The 17,395-nt window shown below is 56.9% G+C and overlaps 3 protein-coding genes across 7 annotated transcripts; 2 read left to right on the plus strand and 1 right to left on the minus strand.

Moving 5' to 3' along the window:
* Positions 1-95: 95 nt before the first annotated feature.
* Positions 96-5,785, plus strand: LOC116243839 (uncharacterized). Of its 4 annotated transcripts, none has more exons than XM_090149793.1 (7): positions 96-410; positions 503-1,995; positions 2,351-2,402; positions 4,335-4,522; positions 4,640-4,798; positions 4,939-5,049; positions 5,389-5,785. In XM_090149793.1, the coding sequence occupies exons 2-7, from the start codon at positions 1,411-1,413 to the stop codon at positions 5,500-5,502; spliced, it is 1,209 nt and encodes a 402-aa protein (XP_090005919.1). In that variant the 5' UTR covers positions 96-410; positions 503-1,410; the 3' UTR covers positions 5,503-5,785. The 4 variants fall into 4 exon arrangements, with proteins under 4 accessions (XP_090005919.1, XP_090005920.1, XP_090005918.1 ...); XM_090149794.1 differs by having other exon boundaries at positions 524-1,995; XM_090149795.1 differs by having other exon boundaries at positions 116-183; positions 271-1,995.
* Positions 5,786-5,878: 93 nt separating this feature from the next.
* LOC116243827 (uncharacterized) lies at positions 5,879-8,585 on the minus strand. The gene is made up of 6 exons (XM_090149797.1): positions 7,819-8,585; positions 7,474-7,525; positions 7,127-7,314; positions 6,648-6,806; positions 6,407-6,526; positions 5,879-6,087 (listed from the first exon to the last, which is right to left on the minus strand). The coding sequence occupies exons 1-6, from the start codon at positions 7,963-7,965 to the stop codon at positions 5,974-5,976; spliced, it is 780 nt and encodes a 259-aa protein (XP_090005923.1). The 5' UTR covers positions 7,966-8,585; the 3' UTR covers positions 5,879-5,973.
* A 328-nt stretch (positions 8,586-8,913) lies between these two features.
* On the plus strand, positions 8,914-17,376 carry ACD (ACD shelterin complex subunit and telomerase recruitment factor). 2 transcript variants are annotated; one of them, XM_090149785.1, is made up of 14 exons: positions 8,914-9,396; positions 9,498-9,627; positions 11,077-11,201; positions 11,688-11,778; positions 12,365-12,444; positions 12,728-12,772; positions 13,033-13,067; positions 13,235-13,398; positions 13,638-13,725; positions 14,069-14,149; positions 14,738-14,917; positions 15,199-16,040; positions 16,500-16,576; positions 16,816-17,376. In XM_090149785.1, exons 1-14 carry the CDS (start codon positions 9,338-9,340, stop codon positions 16,877-16,879), a joined length of 2,061 nt encoding a protein of 686 aa, XP_090005911.1. In that variant the 5' UTR covers positions 8,914-9,337; the 3' UTR covers positions 16,880-17,376. The 2 variants fall into 2 exon arrangements, with proteins under 2 accessions (XP_090005911.1, XP_031471070.2); XM_031615210.2 differs by having other exon boundaries at positions 8,915-9,396; positions 14,819-14,917.
* The last annotated feature ends 19 nt before the right edge of the window (positions 17,377-17,395 follow it).

Below are 17,395 nucleotides of genomic sequence, written 5' to 3' on the forward strand. Positions count from 1 at the left end.
CGGGACGCGCGCCGGCTGATGCAATGGTGGGACGCGACGGTCACGTGACGCAGGCTGGGTGAAGCCGGGCAGGGAGCCGCCATTTTAAGGGCGCCGCGCCGGGCTGAATGGAGGGGTTGGGTTTTGGCAGCGTTTGGCCGCCCAGGTTCACCCGGAAGGGCGCTCAAATTGATGGGCTTCTCGGTAAGCAGCGGAGCAGTGACCTGCCCTGAGGTGACCCAATAACTCCGCACCACGCTGCACGTTTCCCATCCTGAGTCATCACCGTAGGATGAAGCCAAGTCGCCGAGCAGACGAACTCAGCGCACGTGTCAGGGACGCTCAGAGGGTTGCCCACAATGAGCTGGAATCCGGGAGGGGACAAGTGACCACAGCTGAGCAGAGGGCTGTTCACATCATAGGGCATCACGGTCAGCAATAAATGTGGGGGAAAGAAGGGGCAAAGGGGACAACGTTCAGATCTTTTGGGCTTACCTCGATTAGTTTCATCTCTTCCCCTCAGCATCTCCTCTGGGCACTTTAGGGATCGCCTGGCCCCAGGCTTTGTATTGCTGAGCGATGAGCATGCCTGCAGTGCCATCAGCCACCTCCAAAGCTCACCTGCTGCTTGCCTTCCCCGGCTCTGCTGGCCTGCAGCCATTCCTGGTCCTTCAGCCTTTTGCTGGTGTCAGCTGTCCCCAAGGAACCTGGAAGGAAAAGAGGAAACTCCAGTCTTGTCGGTTCGTAATGACAGCTCTACTCCAGCTGCTGCTTGGCAAGACAGCAGCAGGAGCAGACAAGTCTGTGCGGTGCAATTGCTTGCATGGGTGATGACACCCTCCGTAACACCTTTTATGGCTGCTCCGAGTCGAATGCCAACCAAACCCACACCCGAGATGTTTATTTCTCCTTATTTCAGTGGCCGCAGCCCTCCCACCAAAAGGAGCCATCGCTGCTCATCCCTCTCTGTGCTCTGTGTCACCTGAAAGCAAACCTTCCAGACTTACAGCCACCCCACCATCTCCCGGCTGCTGGCCCAAGTATTTCTTTAATAAGTGCCAGAATTAGAGCTGTCCAAATATGGATGAAATGGAAAAAAGCCAGTTCTGTCCCCTCTGGTTGAGGCTGAGCGTTGTGTGCATTTGGCCACATACAGATGCAGCAGACTCACCTCAGTGTACGTTCCTGTCCAAAATTCCCTCTCCCACTTTAATTCACTTTGCCCCCGTTCTTCAGCTCATCACTTTTCACACGGCGGTTCTTTGTTTCTTTTAGCACATTACTCACTTCTGCCTCCTAAAAAATCCATGTCCCCAGGCTGACTTGGGCTGCAGGAACTTTTGCTTTGTTGCCTAGCAGAGGCATCCAGCACTGTCCTCCCCTGGATGATGGGTGGTAGAGGGAGGATGGGGAGAAGGGTGAGGGCTGTGGATGGGGCTGTGGGCAGCTGGGGGGCTTCTCTGCTGGGAGAAAGCAGGCATAAAGAATGAACTTGCTGCAACCCCACTGCTACAAGCAGGGCCTGCTTGTGTCCCTTCCACTTCTTGTTTGTGTTTCCAAGCGCGCTTCCAAGCTCTGAATGGATGTGACCCTTCTCCTGTGGTTGCATGGACTTGGGATCTGGGGCTTTGGAGAAGAAGTCAAGTCTTGGGGAGCGGGCAATGCAAGGAGAACCATCACCCCACGACAGCAGCCCACCCTGCTCCCAGGGCTGCCAAGGCACCGGGGCTGCTGCTGGCACCATCGCTGTCCCCATGGGCGCCCAAAGCCACTCCCTGGGCTGTGCCTTTTCTCCCTTTCACGCCAAGCAGGCGGCAGTTCCACTGGGAGCAGCCTGTTTGTCACCACTGTGACTGTCTCACCCCCTTGGAGATGGCCACGCTGGCTCGGAGCGTTCTGGTGACGGGGTCCAACCGGGGCATTGGGCTGGAGCTGGTGAGGCAGCTCGCCGCCAGCCCCCGACCCCCACAGCACATCTTTGCCACCTGCCGTGATGCCAGCGGTCTGAGAGGGAAGGTCAGTGCATGGGGATGTCTGCCAGCCAGGGGAGCGAGGGTACGGATTTGGGATCTGGGATCGTGGCCCCTCCTGGGTGTCTGCCGGGAGCAGGCTTGGTTGGGTGCTCTGAGGGTGAGGGGAAGGTGGGCTGTGCCCGTGTGGTGCCCATGACCTTGGTGCTCACGCTGAGCCAACCGTCCCCTTCTGCCTGCTGGGACAGCACCGAGCCCAGCAGCACCCCTTCGCCTGACAGCTTCCCCAGCGAGAGCAAAGCCTCTGCAGTCTGCTCCTGGGGAACAAGGATGGGATGGGTGGGAAGACCAGCAGTGCTGCTGGTGGCTTCTAACCCCCTGCTCCACGCCTTTGTCTCCAGGCCCTGCAAGAATTAGCCGCCCGGCACCCCAGCATCAAGCTGATCCAGCTAGGTATGGTGCAACCCCCCTTCTTCGTAAGGCACTGCTCCTGGCCCTCCTCCTCCTGTGCCCTCCACTCACCTGGGGGCACAACTACGGATGGCTTTGCCAGACCTTGGTGGTGGCAGCCATGTGGCTTCAGCCTGGTGAGCTGGGATGTCTGCCAGGTGGAGCGACAAGCAGGAGAGGAGAGCACAAGGGCAGGGGGGGTAAAAGGGAGAGCAGCAGAGGATGGCACTTTGCATTGCCAAAGTTGGGGTGTTCATCTACAGGGAGCTCTGCTCCACGCTGTGTTCCTCCATGCGAGGGAATGGTTTACTTCAAACCAACGAGAGGAACACGCGTTTCAGAAATGAAAGAAATTAACTGTAAAATGCCCACTGCATCCTTTCGTTCTCCATTTCTTTCTTTCCCTTTCTAATCCCCTGTTTTCTTCCATCTGAAAGCTGAGGATCTGGGCGTGCATTTTGCTTTGTAGGCACCATTTGGTGGAAAGAAGAAGTTGCCTTCAGCTAACTAGGCTGGTGTAGCAATAGGGACGTGCTTGTCACGCATGCCTGGTCCCATTCTCCCTTGGAGCAATGACTCAGCCAGTCCAAACACAGATATTAATCATTCACCCAAGCCAGTGAATGACACCTGGAGTAATGGAGCTTGGAGCTCTGCTTGTTCATCATCCAAAAATAAGTCATCAGAAAGCTTGTTGTGAAATATCCTTCATGAGACCAAAGAATCATGAAATCACTTGAGTTGGAAGAGACCCTAACAGGTCATCTCGTCCAACTCCAAGCAATGAGATGTCCCAAATGTCCTCTTGAATCCCATGGCTGCATCCCTGTCAGCTCCCCAACGCCATGGGGAAGGCTTTCAGTACCACCAGCAGCAGCCCCAAGCTGAGCAGCATCTGAACAAGCTTAGGCTCTTGCTCCGAGGGGTCCAAATGCCTCAGCACAGAGGTCAAAACCCGAAATCACAAATAACTCCAAACTCAAGCTGGGCGTCAGAAAAAAAAGATGCTGCTTTCATAAGGCAACACTCATCTTCCAAAAATCTATGCTGCCCCATAGCTCCCAGGTCACTCAAATGCTTTATAAGATGACTTGAGGCTCGCTTGCCACCACCATAAACCTACCAGACTACTTCAAAATGCCCCAGAAAAGGGTCGTTCTGGTGCTCATCAGTTCAAGGGAAGAACAAGTCGTCTTCAGCTCTTCCCATCTTTGCTAATTCAGTCTTGTGCAAGCTTGAGAACACAAGTCAAGTGAGGGCAGAATGTTGCAATAAGGGGCCTGGCTCCCAGATTCTCCCTGCAGCGGGCTCTGCAGAGCGTGTGTGCACTGGGACTTATCCTCAGCATCACCCACAAATGTGAATATTCATAGGCCTTAAGGGCTTGTGGTGTAGTTGTGACATAAAAATGTATTGCCAATGTTAACGGTTGGTCTAACCGGGCTCGTTTCAGATCTGTGAGCTGTTCAGATGTCTCCTTTTAAACAAAAGAGGGACATTTCTGTGGGGCAAGCATCCATCATGCGATACAGATCTTGACAAGCAAACCTTAAACAAGAAAACACAGACTTAAAACATACCATTCCTATGTAGTGTAGGGGGGCTGGAGCATCTGTAGATAAGAGAAGGATGGGAATCGAAGTCTGCAAGCAAAGGTTTCGTGTTGTATCCTGGAAAGTGGTGGGAGATGAATTTTAGCGTGTTGAAAAATGAAAAGGTCACTCTAAATGACCCATCAGACTGGGTATCAACCAGGAAAGATCAGCATGTAAGTCAATAATATAATGAATATTTCCCCAATACGCCAGCCAGCCCTGTAGGTCTTGGAGAAAGTCTCCACAAGTGTAGCTATCGCATTTCTCCAGGCAGCACTTAGAAAATAACCCCTCAACTCCATAAAGTAAATGCAATCACGTTCTCCTTCTTGCCCTGCAGACACGGTGGACTTGCCCAGCATCCGTGGAGCCATGCAGACTGTGGAGACTCATCTGGAGGGCCAGGGCTTGAACCTGCTCATCAACAACGCCGGCGTCGGCTCGCAGGCCACGCTGCAATCCGTGGATGCACAGGAGATGCTCGCCACGTTTGCAGTCAACGTGGTGGGGCCCCTGCAGGTTGCCAAGGTGTGTGTGGGCCTGGGCTGCTCCTCTGTGACCTGTAATCGTGGTGTGAGGACTTCCAGGGCAAGGTTGAAGCCCAGGATCTGTACTAACAGAGCTCTAATTGTGTCTTCCTGCCAGGAATTCCTACCACTCTTGGAGAAGGCAGCGAAGGATGCAGGGACGGAGGGGCTGAGCTGCAGCAGGGCTGCCATCATCAATGTGTCTTCCAAAGTGGGCTCCATCGGGCTGTGTCTTGGGGTGCTGGAGGCCCCTATGTACCCGTACCGTGCCAGCAAGGTGAGGGGGCAGGGGGGGGATTTGGGGATAATCCCCCACGGAGCCCACAGACCTGCTCCAGGCATCCTTTGCCTGGTCCTACAAGCATGAGCACTCAGAGCACCAGCCTGAGCCGTGCCCATGTTATCTGACTCTTCCAGGCTGCCCAGAACATGGTGACCAGGTGCCTGGCTGAAGAGCTCAGGGATAAGGGGATCTTGTGTGCAGCGATCCATCCTGGATGGGTGAAGACGGACATGGGGACGGAGCAGGTACGTTGCTGTGCAGGAAACACGAGGAATGGGTGCTGTGTCCCTGCTGCTCGGTGAAGCTGGAGCCCTGGGAATACTCCGAGGTCTGCAGCTCTGTGTGTGGAGGCTCTGCAGCTGCTTGGGGCTGGCAGGGAACTCTGGCTGCCAGCCCTGTCCCTTCACACAGAGAGCAGAGGGCTGGCAAGAAGGAAGAATATCTCTGTGGGAAGCCAGTCCCATTCAAGTTGGGACAAAAGGGTGCAGCAGCTTCCATGCACCCTCCAGCCTGGTCAAACCCTGCAGCTCTTCCTGCCCATCACATGCTGTGGCAGTGATGCTGTTCCTTGTCCTCTTCCACAGGCACCCATGACTGTGGAGCGCAGCATGCAGGGCATTCTGGAGGTGCTGGGCATCCTTTCACAGGAGACCTGTGGGGCCTTCCTCGACTGGGAAGGGAACCGCCTGCCCTGGTGATGCCAGCTCAGCACAACCACGTCATTCTTCCCCACTCATGGACATGGGCAGAAGCTTTTCCCCATTCCCCATCTCACATACAGCCACTTGGTGCCCTCCATCCTATATTTGTATCACTCTATGCTCCCCCCTCCCCCTCAGCCCTCATAGGGAACCCTTTTTGGACAGATCCTATGCCCCCCCCTTGCCTGTGCTGCTCCCAGCCCCATGCAGCCCACCTCCTCAAAGACAGGTATCGGCCCAATCCTGTCCTTTCTGGAGGGGATGTTTCCAGCAGTGACATCTGCTGAGATGAGGGGTGAGACCCCCTGGGAAGGGGCCTCCCCTCCATGGGGTTCCACAGAGACTGTTGTGCTCACAGAGCCAAGAGCATTGCTGTTCTCAGACATGGGTTTATTGAGGATGTAGCAGAGGTTGGGCAGCAGCAGAGGGGCCACTGCCAGGATCCAGGCACGAGGCCAGGCCAGCACCTCACCAGGCCACAACGTTCCCTTCCCAGTCCAGGAAGGTCCCGCTGTCCTTCTCGGAGAGCTTGGAGAGCACCTTCAGCATCCCTCCTACGCTGGCATCCACCGTCAGCGGGGGCTGCAGGGCAGAGGCAGAAACACAGGCGTGTGGCCCAAGGGCTGCCCAGGCTGTGGCCTGGAGCCTGGCTGCAGGAAGGCAGCGGCTGGGCCGAGGGGGAAGCAGAGCCCTGGGAGGAGGCTGAGAGCTGGGAAGGCGGGCGGTGGGGCTGCCAGGAGCCAGGGCTGGCGCTGCGCAGGGGTCCCAGGGCAGGGAGAGCTGCCATGGTGCTGACGGAGCAGCCCCCTGAGGGGGTCTTGGGGCAGGGCTCTGGGAGACAGCGGCCTCCCATGGGAAACCAGCACGGGCTGTGGATGGGGACAGCGTGGGAAGCTCCTACCGTGTATCCAGCCGCATTCCCCATGTCTGTTTGCACCCATCCGGGATGAAGAGCAACACAGAGGATGCCGTGTTCTCGGTACCCCATGGACTGGCACTTGGTGAGCATGTTCTGAGCAGCCTGGGGGAGACAGCACAGGGATCAGGTGGGGATGAGAAGGTGCAGCATGGGGACACGTGCAGATCCCATGGCTGGGCAAGGGAGAGGAAGGATATTTTCCCTCCACAGTGTGTGGCTATACCTTGCTGCAGCGGTATGAGACAATTTCCATTATATCCCAACCACTGAAAGAAGAAATGGATCCCCCAGTGCTGGACATGTTGATGATGGCTGCTTTGCTGCTGCTCATCCCTGAGCCCGGGCTCCCCTGGGCTGCCTTCTTCAGCAGGGGCAGGAATGCCTGTGGGGAGGGGAGAATCAGGGTTCCATAAGCAAGGAACGGGATCAACTCCTTCCCCAGCAGCAGTGCTGGCACCAACACCATTGGCAGCCGTCTTCCTCTTTCCTCATCCCCACACCCCCTCCCTGCCCCAGGTTCCAGCCCCCCAGCACCAACCCCTGTCCCACAACTTCTCAGAGCAGCTCAGTAGCACCAGGCCTGACATCACAGCACAAGAGCAGAGCAGGGCTCTGTCCCACCGGCCCCTTCCTTCTGCCATGGGGGACCTCAGGGCCTCAGAACAGGGACGTTCCTGGAGCTGTGGGTGCGCACATTATTACCTGGCTGAGCAGCAGAGGTGCAATGGTGTTGGTGGTGTACACCTCGGACATGTCCTTCAGTGTTTCATTGTCAAGCCTGTTTGCCTTTAAAATCCCCGCGTTGTTGATGAGGAGGTTCAGCCCCAAGCCCTTGAGGCGCTCCCCGACGCTGGCTGCGGCCGCCTTGATGCTGGCGGGATTGGTGACTTCTGCAGAGGCGAGGTGGGGAGGTGAGTGCCCGCTGCCCTCGGTGTCTGCCAGCAGCACAGTGCTGGGACAGAGCCCTGCACCAGGGATGTGGGAGGACGCGGTGCCGGCAGAGCAGGGAGCCCAGGGAGGCAGCCTTGAGGTGCAGCTGTGTCACCTACCGAGCGGGACAACGACCAGGTTGGGGTGCTTGGCGGCCAATTTCTGCAGCTCCTGCAGTAAAAGGCGGCTGCTGTGAGCCTCGTGTCACACTCTGATCTGCCCAGCCAACGCCAGCCCTTTGCCTCCGGCCCTGGGGCACACGGTGCCAGGCAGTTGTAGCAGCTCCCTGCCCGACGCCAGGAGCCCCGGGCAGCCCATGCACAGCTCATCCCATGGCCATCACACTCTGCCTCTCGTGTCCCTGGGGCCGGGGCTGCAGCTCCGTGGTGGAGACCTTCACACATCCCCACTCCTGCAGCAGCCCTGCTGTCCCCCACCTCAGCTGCATCCCAGCCCAGCCTCACCTGTGCTCGCTGTCCCTTGGGGTCCCGACAAGTTGCAAAGACCCACTCAGGTGGGTTTGGCAATGCCAGCAGGTGCTGCACAAACCCCAGGCCGATTCCCCGGTTGGCCCCAGTCACCAGAGCGGAGCGGAAGCAAACTCCAGCCATACTGCTCCGTCTGCCTCCGTGCTGACACTGCACTGCACTGCCTGCAGGTGCCTTTTAGTACTCAGTTATCTCACATTTTCCCGTGAGGGCTTGCATCTGCTCTTTGCTCCACAAAACTCTCTGCACTTTGCCTGCCTCTTGGCTTTAGTCCACAACCTGGATCCACCTTTCGTGGTGGCTGAGTGACAGAAGGGGATCCCAGCATCCTGCCGGGCAGGGAATGCCTGGCTGGGAGGTCTGACAGCCGATGCTCACCTGGCGGTGATGCAGGTGATGCATGCTGTCCTCTGCCCCACGAAAAGCCACCTCTGCTCCCAGAGCTGATGCAGTGCAAGCACCAGCTTGTTCATGCAGGCACTTGGCTGCAGTTTGGTTGCCGCTTTTCCTACCGCCCTCTTCTCTGATTTACCAAAATGTGAGCCTCGTGGTTTTGGCACCAGAACCACCTCTGTTCCTGCATGGAGGGGCCTCCTCCCACCTTCCCTCGGGGCCGGATTGGCAAAGCTGGGTTGTGCACAGCACCATTTGTGTGCACAGCACCAGTTGTGTGCACAGCACCAGTTGTGTGCACAGCACCATTTGTGTGCACAGCACCAGTTGTGTGCGCAGCACCATTTGTGTGCACAGCACCAGTTGTGTGCGCAGCACCATTTGTGTGCACAGCACCAGTTGTGTGCGCAGCACCATTTGTGTGCACAACACCAGTTGTGTGCGCAGCACCATTTGTGTGTGCAGCACCATTTGCGTGCACAACACCGTTTGTGTGCAGCACCATTTGGGTGCACAGCAGCCAGGAGAGGCGAGAGCCCTTCTGGCACCATAACAGGCCAGAAAACCTGGGAACCTTCCAGAACTTCTTGAAAACCCACCAGAGGGAACCTCTTCCCAAAGCTCAGCCCTCATAGCAGCCACGAGCTTCAGCTGGAAGCGCAGCGGAAGGCCAGCATTCCCACCCATCTCAGGGTGACGCCGGCGATCCTCGCTTCGTTTCTGTGCCGGCGCGGCCACGACGGACCCAAATCCCAGCTGCCCTCCAGAGGAAACAGCGTGACGCCATTGGAAGTCTGGGCGCGTCCCCGTGGGCTGCCAGCAGCAGGCGGGGAGCAACGCGACTGAGCGCAGCACGGAGCGACCCGGGGAGCGCGGAGCACGAAGGACGGGTTCAGCTCAGCGGTGCGAGCCGGAGGAGCTCCGGGGACGCGCTGCAAACTCGGAGAGCCGCTCACAATAAACTCGGCCGCGTTCCAACACCGCTCCCCTCTCCCCATCCTCGGCCCTGCGGAGCACGAGGCGCCTCCGCATCCACGGAACGCCGCCCCGCCCCGGATGCTGCCGCCCGGCTGCGTTTCCCCTTCCCGGGCCGCGGGCGGCCATGGCGGCGCTCTGCAGTCCTGGCGGGGCGGGAGCGGCGGAGCGGGCGGCCGAGGGCGGGTGAGGCGGCGGCGGCGGCGGCGGGGTGGGGGGAGCCGGGAGCCGGGCTGCGCTGCTGCGCTTCGGCTGTCAAAACGCGGCCCTTCCTCTCGCCCCGCCAGCTTGCTGTACGCCAATAGGAATCTCTCCGCTCCCGGCCTCTACGTCGTGCAGCCGTGGATCGTCGGCCTGCTGGTGAACCACGAGCAGCCGGCCGACGGCAAGAAGTGGCTGACGGGGCAGGTGCTGCGGGTGGGTGTCTGCGTGCGGGGGGGGCGGCGGGTTGCGGTGGCTGGCAGCGTGCCTTCACTGCACTCAGAGCCCGCATCCAAAAGCGGCTTTCGGTACCCGGAGGGGCTGGAAGAAGGAAGGGGACAGGCGTTTTGGTAGGGGCTGTTGTGGTGGGACAAGGAGAAACGGGTTCCAGCTGAAGGAGGGGAGGTTTGGAGTGGGTGTAATGAGGCATGGGCTGCCCAGAGGGGTGGTGGATGCCCACTGCCTGCAGGCACCCAAAGTCAGGCTGCACGGGGCTCTGGGCTCTGGTCCAGTGTTCACAGAATTGGGTTGGAAGGGACCTCAAGGATCACGAAGCTCCAACCCCTGCTGCATGCAGGACCACCAACCTCCACATTTAATACAGGCTGCCCAGGGCCCCATCCAACCTGGCCTTGAACACCTCCAGGGATGGACAGGGCATCCACAGCCTCTCTGGGCAGCTGTTCCAGCTCCTCACCACTCTCATAGCACAGAACTTCCCCCTGACATCCAACCTCAATCTCCCCTCCTTCAACTTCCAACCATTTCCCCTTGTCCTGCTGTTATCTACCCTTTCCAAGAGTTGTTCATTGCAGTGGAGCCAGAAGGGATCTTTTAAATGTCATCCAGACCAGCTCAAACAGTCCTATGATGGGCAGCCTGAAGGGAGAAAGAGGGAATCAGCTGGGCTGAGTCCGTACTCCTGGCTCCTTTCATGCTCTCTGCTAGCCCTCATGTCCCCTTGCTGCCCAGCAGCAGCTCGGTTTGGCTGGGGAGGAAGGGTGAGAGCTGGCTGTGAGTGCTGCTTGTGGCTGATTGCTCTTCTCTGCTTCAGAGCCAGCACTGTGGAGAGCAGTGGGCTAAACTGTCGTTAGCTGTGCACTAAGGGCTGAGGGCATCACATAACTACGAGTTCTACTAGTGAATAATTCAGTTGTGTTAAAACATAGCTGGGTTTCTGCCTGGTGCCCTCCGACACATCGCAGACCCTCATGTGGTGACACCACCTCATGTGGTGTGACCGGTGTGATTTGGGGTCAGAGGATGAAGAAGCTGTGAGATATCACTGAGTGTGAGATCTGCAGGCAGGGCACTCGGCTGTGATAATCATAGAACCATAGAATGGCCTGGGTTGAAAAGGACCACCACGATCATCTCGTTCCAACCCCCCTGTTGTGTGCAGGGTCACCAACCACCAGACCAGGCTGCCCAGAGCCACATTATGCACAGTATGTAGGAGGGATGCCTCCTTACAGGAGCAGGGTGCCAAAAGGTGGCTGCTGGGCCACTTTTTGGCCCAGTCCCCACTCCCTGCTGGGAGATTCTTCAGGCTGGGATGGTGACTGAGCGGATCCTGAGGGCACCCCAGGCGTGCTGTGCTGCCTTTGATCACTGTCTGTTCTCTGGGTGATGTTCATTCTGCTTTTTTCATTCCCTGTTCTGTAGGTTTTGAGTGGCTCAAGTGCTCCTGGCCAAGGTGAAGCACAGCAAGATGCTGTCTTGCAAGTCTCAGACGGCTCCCACTACATCCGAGTGGTCATTACAGCAGAAGCTCTGCAGGCAGAAGAAAAGTGGGTTCCATCGTGGCTCGGCCGTGGCTGGGACTGCAGCTCTGCAAAGCTGCTAGTGGGGCTCCCGCCTGGCTTTGTTTCAGGTTGTGTTAAGCTAAATCAATAACAGGGTGGGCAGTCGGTGTGAAGGAGGTGCAGCTGCTAGGCTGGAACACGGGCACTGGTGCTGCAGTTGTGGCTAGCTGGGATGTGCAGGGGTTGATGGAAACACCTTAACTGTGGTTCCTTGGGCTCTGTCAGTGCTAGCAGCCTGTCTCGGTTTCTCCATTTGGATGTGAGCCCTCTGTTTTCCAGCTGGAGCAATTGCTGGTATCAGAAGGAGGATATAAAGCAGCTCTCAGCAGCTCAGCCCCTGATGCTCACGCTGAGAAGTGTTCCGTTGTGCCCCTGTGTTGTGTAGCTGTAAGGGGAGCCCCATGGTGGGTGTGGGCGGTCTGACTTCATTCTTCATCTCTCCCAGATGGTCCCGCTCTGTTCTTTTTCTAGTGCCCACATGCAGTTCATGCTTTCCAGCCTTATCTGTAGACTGATCACCTTGCAGAAGTACACGCTGTGTTTCCGGGAGGAGGCCAAGCTGGTAAATGCTTTGACGCATAGAAGTAACTTGTTCCCTGACCTTGCCTTGCTCCCTGCATGCTTTGAGCTGCTCCCAGGGCTGCGTGATGGAGCTGGGGGTGGGTGGAGGCTGGCCTTTCTTCACGGCCCTTCAGTGCTCAGGTCCTGGCAAGCTGTGTGGTGACAGTGAAGAAGACTTGATGGCCTGAGCCCTCCCTGGGGACGTGGTGCATCTCCCCAAGGGTCTGCAGTGGCCTCAGCCGCCCGACTGCTTCCTCTGGCTGTTCTGGAGCTGCCAGCTCTGTGCCTGCAGGAGGCCTGTGTGGACCTCAGCCCGCAGCAGAGAGCTCCCTGCCCTCCCCTTGCTCAGATTCAGGCATTTCCCCATGGCCTCAGGCTGGCTCAGCCTTGCTTATAGCCCGTGAAGAGGCTGCTGCAAAAGCTAACAGCTGATGCAAAAGGTGCAAAACTCGCTGCAGGGGAGGTCAGGCTGCCCCTTGTGAAGGTTGTTAGCTGGGCTGGAGGAGGGTGCTCACCAGTCCTGAAGTGGAAGGGAGCAGAGCTGTGACTGCTTGCCCATCCCACACGGACTCTGTTTGCCCCAACAGGAGGACTGCGAGTTTTATCTCACCGCCCAGCGCTTCGTTGTGCTGCCCATGGAGAGGCAGAGGATGGATTCATCAAATGTGTATGTGCCAGGGTGCAGGCTGGGGCTGGGGGTACTGGTCTGTGGGGCTTGAGCATTGCCCTGGAGCTGAGAAGACAGTGTTTGCCATGTAGCACTGAAGCCAGGAGCCGTTGGCACAGCAGCACGCACTGCCAGTAATGAGCTAAGAGATGTGCTGCTGTGACCTGGTTGTGTTAGAGACCATTGTACTCACTGAATGAGAGAGATTTGTGGCACAAACTCTGAAGGAATGTGTGCATGGGAGGGAACGCCCCATCAGTAACTGGCTTCTCTGTTGTTCTAGGAACCAGGAGCCCTCTGTGCTACAGAAGATAAAGGAGCTCTGGATGTGAGTATGGGGCTGGTGATTGCCAGGGAATACATGCAGACACCACAGTGTGAGCGTGCAGGAACTGAATGTTTTTCACATGAGCTGGCAGGGGCTGGTACGTGTTTGATGGTGGTTCCTTGTGAATCTGTGGGACTCTCTGCCTTGGGATGTGACAGAGCTGAGCAGAGAGTGCAAAGCAGGTCACTTCCATGGGTGTGATCCCGCTGACACAGGAGCCCACCCAGCTCTGACACTGGCTTTCTCCTTGGTCATTGCAGGAGGAATCTCTCTATGGGGACCACTGCTAGCTCAGGTAAGGGTCATGAAGACCTGTGTGGCTGAGGAAAGAAAGGAAAGAGGAAATGCAGAGGAAATGCAGTTTTGCATCTTTCCACAAGTTTCTGTCGTGCAACAGAAAGTAAAAGCATTTGCCTGAGCTGAGGTATCTTTTCCACTAACATAGATGTGTTCTTGCTCCAGAGCCGTCCCTCTCTCAGCTGTTAGAAGTGATAGCACAGGACCAGCTTGAGGTCTTGAAGGAAAATGCTGAGGAGTGCTTGGATTTGCAGGTGCCCAAAGAGACACCCTCAGCAGAGGCAGACAAGGTTCCTGTGACCCGGTGGGAGGCAGAGCTCCAGAAAGAGGTCAGTCCAAGTGTTGAGCAGTGCCTGGTGCAGAGCCAGGCACTGTGTGACCATCTGGGGCAGGGCTGTGACAGCTCGTGGTGGGGGCCTGCTTGGAGGGCTTGGAGGAGGAAAGGGAAGAGCAGGGGGCAGAAGCAGAGGTTTGTTGGGAAGCGAAGCTATGCTTGCCTGTGAGTGAGCTCCTGCAGCTTGAGAGGGACCACACAGCAAAAAGTAACAAGTCATGTTTCTCATTTCAGCCACGTGAGGACATCTTCATAGTCCCAGCCAACATCCTGGTGATCCCTGCTGAGGAAGCAGTGGCTGACCACGGTGCTTCCCAGGCAGGTCAGTGCTGAGGCATCGTTTGGAGGGTATGCAGGTCAGCAGTTCAGTGCCCAAGCATGTTGAAATAAGAGACTTTTTCCTGGTTATGGTCTGAGCACAACCCACAAACATCTAGAAGGTGGAATTTTGAAAGCTGCAGCCCGTAGACTACAGAGCACCCTAAGAGCTTTGTAGGTCACAAGCCTGGTTGGCACATTCCTTCTCTTGAAGTCTCAATCCCCACACTGCTGAGATGCCAGAAGTCCTGTCAGCTGCCTGGGATCTCTCTAGAAAGTGGAGAAGGCTTCCTTTGAAGGCTGAGCAGTGTGCTGGGGTGTGACCAGCAGTGTCCCTTTTGTTTCAGCTACGTGTGAAGCATCTCCTGAGAAGAGTGGCTACGAAATGACAGTTCCAGGCGATCAGAGTGTCATAGCCCAGGCCAGGTGTAAGTAGTGGGACATACACATCCCATGCAACCTCTTAGTATTTTCATCCGAAGTCTGCTCAACCTGTCTTCTCTTTGCATTAAGTGAAGGACATACCAGCAGAGCCAGCTCTCTAGGAGTGAGTACTTCTGGCATTGAATGAGCAGGGGGCAATTTCACACCTCCAGCTTGTCCTGGGCAGTGCAGGCTGTGCTCCAGCCACCAGGAGACAGCACACACCTGCGAGTCCCTCATGGGGACCACATTATCAGGTCACAGTCTGTGAATAGCTTCTGTGAGGTTTCTCACCTCTTGGTACGTAGAGTGCAGGAGGTGGCAGCTGCTGTTTACGTGCTCCAGTGTGTTCTGACTGTGCCTGCTTCAGCAGCAAGAGACCAGGCCCTCTGCCAGCCCTGCACGAGAAAGGAAAAGGGTGCAGAGGAAGGCCTTTCTCCTGCCTGCCTGCTCTCTGGGTGCTCAGTATCTCTCCACTGCCCGAATGAGGTCTTAGAAGGAATCTGGCTGAGCCATCACTCCAGATTTGTCCCCTAAAAGGGTTTCAGAGCTCCCCCTTGAGTGCTGTCTGTGCAGTTCATCACTCTTTTTAGCTGTTGCAGGGCTGGGAATAGACAGCAGCATTCTTGGTCCTGCAGTTCAACCCAATCACATCCTGGTCATGATTGTTGCAGCTGCAGAGTCAACAGTATTGTCAGAGGACTCAGAAGCATCGCTGGACAACCCTTGGAACAGGCTGCCCCCTGTGTCCTTGACCCTGTCCTCTTCAGAAGGTGAGTCTCCATGCTGTGTGGAGCACACGTGTTTTGCTGGGAGCAGACAGCCCCACTCCTCTCTGTGTGGACATGCAGCTCCTCCTTGATGCTGACTGACTTACCCTGGTTAAAAAGTAGTGCTGTGCTGATCTGATGTCCCCAGGGTGCCATTTCCCCATGGCTGCTCTGATGCTCACCTGCCCCGTCTCACATACCAGCACAGCTCCTGCTCCCACGTGTTACCACCTGCAGAGTGCCCCTTGCTCAACGTGGCTCTGCTTTTTTCCCTCTTTTACCAGAGAAGTCCCATCTGTGTAGCTCTCCACGCGCTCAAGAGGCCCAGCAGGAGGTGGCTGCCGACAGCAACACCCCTGACTTGTTGGAACCTTGTAGCCACGATTCTCCCCAGGCCTTGCTGCAGGATGACTCAGTGCAGACTTCATCTCCCTCTCTGCTCAGCTCGTATTGCAATATCAGCCCTGTGAAGGCTGACATGACCCAGGCAACATCAACTGCAGAGGCAGCCTGCTCTGCCCCTTGTGCTGCTCGAGTCCCACTGGGGCTGGAGGATTCTCAGGCCAACGTGTCATCAGTCTCTCCAGTTTTACCCGTCCTGCCCAGCGGCCACTTGGCATCCCGTGCTGAAAGGGCACCTCACCAGGAGCAGGCAGACTCCAGCGGCACAGCTTTCCCTCTGTATATGCAGAAGCATCACCTGGGTGATGCCAGAGCCAGGGGAGGAGAATCCCCAAGGAAGACCAGAAGGGCTGCGGGTGCCAAGAGGAAGCTGTTGGTGGGAGGTGGTCAGGCTCTGCCTCACCCGTGTCGGTCCCTTGGTGGACCTCAGCACAGAAAGCCTCCCCAGCACCCCTCTAAGGGCACGGGGAGAGAAGTGGGCAGGAAGCTGGAGTTCACGAGCCCACAGAGAGCAAAGAAGAGCAGAAGGGAGATAGGGCCACGGCGTGAAGAAGAATCCCTTAAGGAGGAGCTGGATGAAGAGGAGGAGTTGGAACTGGATGAAGAGGAGCTGGAGCTAGACGACGAGGAGGAGCTGGATGAAGAAGAGAATGAGGAAGAAGAGCAGGGATCCTCAGTGAAAAGTCCCAACTACCACCTGGAGCGGCACAGAGAGCTGCAGCCGGTAAAGATGAAGCAGCTGGTGGGATCCTGTGGGACTCATGTGGCACCCATTGAGGGTTTGTGTGTCCCCACACCCCTCTTGTGCCTCCTGCAGGCCTTTCTGCATGTTTGTAAGGCTCTGCTGGGGATGGGCAGTGGAAAGCAGGCGTGCTGAGCCAGGCCTTCCTGGCTCCTGGGGAGGCAGAGCAGAGCTGCTGTAAGCAGGGTACGGGGAGGACTTGTGACTCTGGGTGAAGGTGTAGCTGTGCTCAGCGGGGAGCTGGGTAGGAAGCAGCCCTTGGTGAAGGCTTTTCCAGGTCTCCAAGAGCAATGAAGTGAGGAGGGAAGGAAATGAGGGAGGGAGGTAAGAGCTGCTGCAGATGTGTCGAGGTCTTGGGACGTGTCATGGGACTGTGGTCTTGTTTTGTGGCTGGCCAGCTGTGCTCCAGCAGCAGGCTCACTGTCTCCTTCATTTCCACAGTATGTGAATGAAAATCCACCCCGCTACAAATACGAGCCCCCCAGCCCAGAGCTCTGCAAGCAAATACAATCCATCAGGTCAGTGCAGTGATGGACTCCATGCGCCCTGCCTTCTCCCAGCCCTCGGTTCTCTGTGCACAGCCATCTGCTCTGGCCCCCTTTGCAGCCCAGTTGCAGTGGGTCCCTCTGTCCCTGCCAGGTCCTGAGCTCTGCTTTGTCTCCCTTGGAGCAGCAGTCCCACCGTGGGTCTGCCTGGGCACCTTTGTGTCCTCCCATTGGGTTCACATCTCATTGCAGCTCGCATTTTGGTTTTGCAGGCTCTCCAAGGCGATGATGATGTGGGCGAGCTGGATTGTCACGGAAAGGGATACGGACTTTTGAGATGAGACCATGTGGAGCTTGAGCGTGCTCATCTCCTTTCTTCAACCTGTTCAGCAACCTTCCTTTAAAGCTGCACGTCCCTCAGGGGCTGCTGGGTGGTGGCTGGCCAGGCATCGGGGACCCTGGCAGCGACAGTGCTGGGGCCATGACCTCTGGTGGAGGCCAGCATCCTCGGTTTTAAGAGGGAGAATGCCACCTGTTTGGGGATGCTGCAGTGCATGAGCTGGGCTCGTTCTCACCTCAGTGCTATGCTGCACCTGTGGTCTTTCCATTGTAGCAAACAGCCTGCAAGGAGAGGGGACCTGTTCCCACTGTAGCATTGGCAGCAGCGATGGCAGATGTGGGCACCAGGCCCTGGAACCTGATCCCCTTCCTGAAGCCACTGCAGCATTTGGGCATTTATTGACTCGGTTTCGTTGAGTTCCACACTCTTTCTTACAAAATATCCAGCAAGGTTTGCATTGTTAAAATTAAAAGTCATATATTTTTTAAATACACAGCTCTTGTATTAAAAAA

This window comes from Phasianus colchicus, chromosome 13, assembly GCF_987193195.1.
Source record: "Phasianus colchicus chromosome 13, bPhaCol1.hap1.1, whole genome shotgun sequence".
Taxonomy (NCBI): domain Eukaryota; kingdom Metazoa; phylum Chordata; class Aves; order Galliformes; family Phasianidae; genus Phasianus; species Phasianus colchicus.